The following is a 2,275-nucleotide window of genomic DNA, read 5'->3' on the forward strand; positions in this document are numbered from 1 at the left end:
GACACAATTATTTAATGCTTTCAGAAAGAAAATATTATATAAAGATAGTTCTGGCTCCAGTTTTCCATACAATGACTGTTCCTATGATTTGAAAACAACTATAAATTACGTGCCAGGAATTGTATAGGACATTGATGTCTCCTTGGGCAGGCAGTTTTTTGTGTTGCTAATAAAAAATACCTTCATTCATTACAGATCAGCATATTTCTTGAGCAATAAACCACACTGTCTCAGATTCAGCTCTTTTCCAGCAAAATATCTTTTGTTCTGTGCTTCTCCATATCCACTCTCTATCTGATCCCCAACTTAAATATTGTATGGAATTTATCAAGGGACATGTTTCAGTTGTATGTTGTATGAAGAACCCCAAAAATGGTTCATATCAGAGTGACTACTTGTTGTTTTCTATCACACTTATAGCAATAAGTATTGGAAGCTATTATATTTTTACAGGGTTGCATTAATCATCTACTGTGGCTATGGAGTGTAAAGCGCCAAATCTACTTTGCTACCTATTCTTGCTGTCACTCTTTATAATCCCTATGGCTAACAATGTATGGTTTTGGGGGGTGGATAGCACCCAGTTTATCTTGAGGTTCAAAACTGAAGGTTAAAATTAAAATGTAAGAGGAAGATATAAGATACAAACCCCTGAACCTTCCCTTAGAGTAAACCTTATACCAGCCTGGAGTATTTGAATGCTGGACTATTGACTTTTTCACACTGGGAAAATTGAAAGGTTAAACTGGTCCCAATGTAGGGTCATCCAGGGCATTAGGGACAATATTGCAATTGTTTTTCACATGATGCCACTCGCAAACTGGTGAGAATCCAGCAAAGAAAGTGGTGAATCCGGAAATAATTATTTGTGTGTTTCCATGTACAGTTCGTTCACAAATTCACTATCTTCATGTAATAGCAGCCATCTGAAAACCAAGTCCTGGATGCTCCCTGTTCCCAGATTTCCCAGGGTTCCTTGCTGTGCCAGAAAGAGTGAGAAAGCCTTGTTCTTAAAGGGATACACACCTTTTCCCCTCGCGCAGCTGCTCTCCTCCTCTTGAAGCCTATCATTAAGGGAACATCTGGTGGGAGAAGGCAGAGAGAAAGGACGTTTGGGAATTCTTCCTGTACAGGAGGGAGAAATGGAGGATATACCCTAGAAAAGGAGGGCATCTGGGAGGTTTACCCCACACTGAAATCAGGCAAGTTTATGTACCAGCCCAACCTCTTTCTCTCGTGTGTGTGTGTGTGTTTGTGTGTGGTTTTTATGGGAGTTTGCAAAGGGAAACCTCAACCTGCCTTCCTCTGAAACAGCTTCTGGGGCACAGAGGATTTTCTTCCTCGGTTTCCCTTCCCTCTTTGGAGCATGTGTGTCTATGGCCTTGTGGAAATGACAGTTCTGAGCATGCACAAAAAAGTTATTTCCAAGCTAGCAAGGGGATTTGCCCTCATCTGTCTGAAGCCCAAATACACTTTCGACCCACTTTCTTGCCTAAGTAATGTGCTTTTAATCTCTTGTTGTGCTCTTGGTCCTTGTAGCATAGGACCAAGTGGGGCAGCACCCACCTCTTCTCAACAAGACAAGATACTAGCTCTTTAGTTAATGATCAGTATTTCTTAGGTGTGCTTGGAAGGTGTACTAAGGAATAGATAGTTGCAAACTAAATGTTGTTTGCTCTGCCTCTAGCCATCTGCACTCTGTTCAAATACAGTAAGAGAAATCTTCCACAATACATCCTGTCTTATATGACTAACTAGGTTTTTGTGCTGAGATGTATCACTGTGTAAAGGTGTGTTATAGCTTTGGCCACAGAAGTACACCGCTTCATCGTCAGGAAGGACACCATTGATATTGAATGTGTAGCCAGTGCCACTGCCACTGCCAGTGAAGCGATCGGGGGTCTGCTCAAAACGGGTTGAAGTACTATAAATAAGCAGCTTGGGTTTTTCTCCCGGTTTCATCTGATAGAAGTTCATATAAGAGCTGACTGAAGAAGAAGTGCTGCACTGAATGGTGGCTGTGTCCCCAGGATTTGTCCGTAAAAAGGCTGGTGTCTGAGTGACCGCAATCTGCCCATTGGACTCTAGAAGGAGAGAAAGGAAGCACATTGGTCAAACCTTAACATTTGCTGGGACTCAGAAGAAACAGCATGCCCCTGAACTTACCTTCAATGATAGCCAAGGCAAGCCAAACCAAATAGATTTGTAACATGATGATAATGCTACTAATTCAATTATTTCCTCTGAAAAGAAAATATGAAACAGATGCCTTCTT

The 2,275-nt window shown here is 41.5% G+C and overlaps 1 gene segment (V, D, J or C); it reads right to left on the reverse strand.

Moving 5' to 3' along the window:
- Window positions 1-1,755: 1,755 nt before the first annotated feature.
- On the reverse strand, window positions 1,756-2,275 carry LOC121918459 (the record flags this gene model as incomplete). The annotated part of the segment is given in 2 exon segments: window positions 1,756-2,084; window positions 2,167-2,275. Coding segments are annotated over 2 exon segments (375 nt in total), but the record flags the coding sequence as incomplete, so codon positions are not given.

The sequence above is a fragment of the Sceloporus undulatus genome, unplaced genomic scaffold (genome assembly GCF_019175285.1).
Source record: "Sceloporus undulatus isolate JIND9_A2432 ecotype Alabama unplaced genomic scaffold, SceUnd_v1.1 scaffold_12446, whole genome shotgun sequence".
In the NCBI taxonomy this organism is placed as follows: domain Eukaryota; kingdom Metazoa; phylum Chordata; class Lepidosauria; order Squamata; family Phrynosomatidae; genus Sceloporus; species Sceloporus undulatus.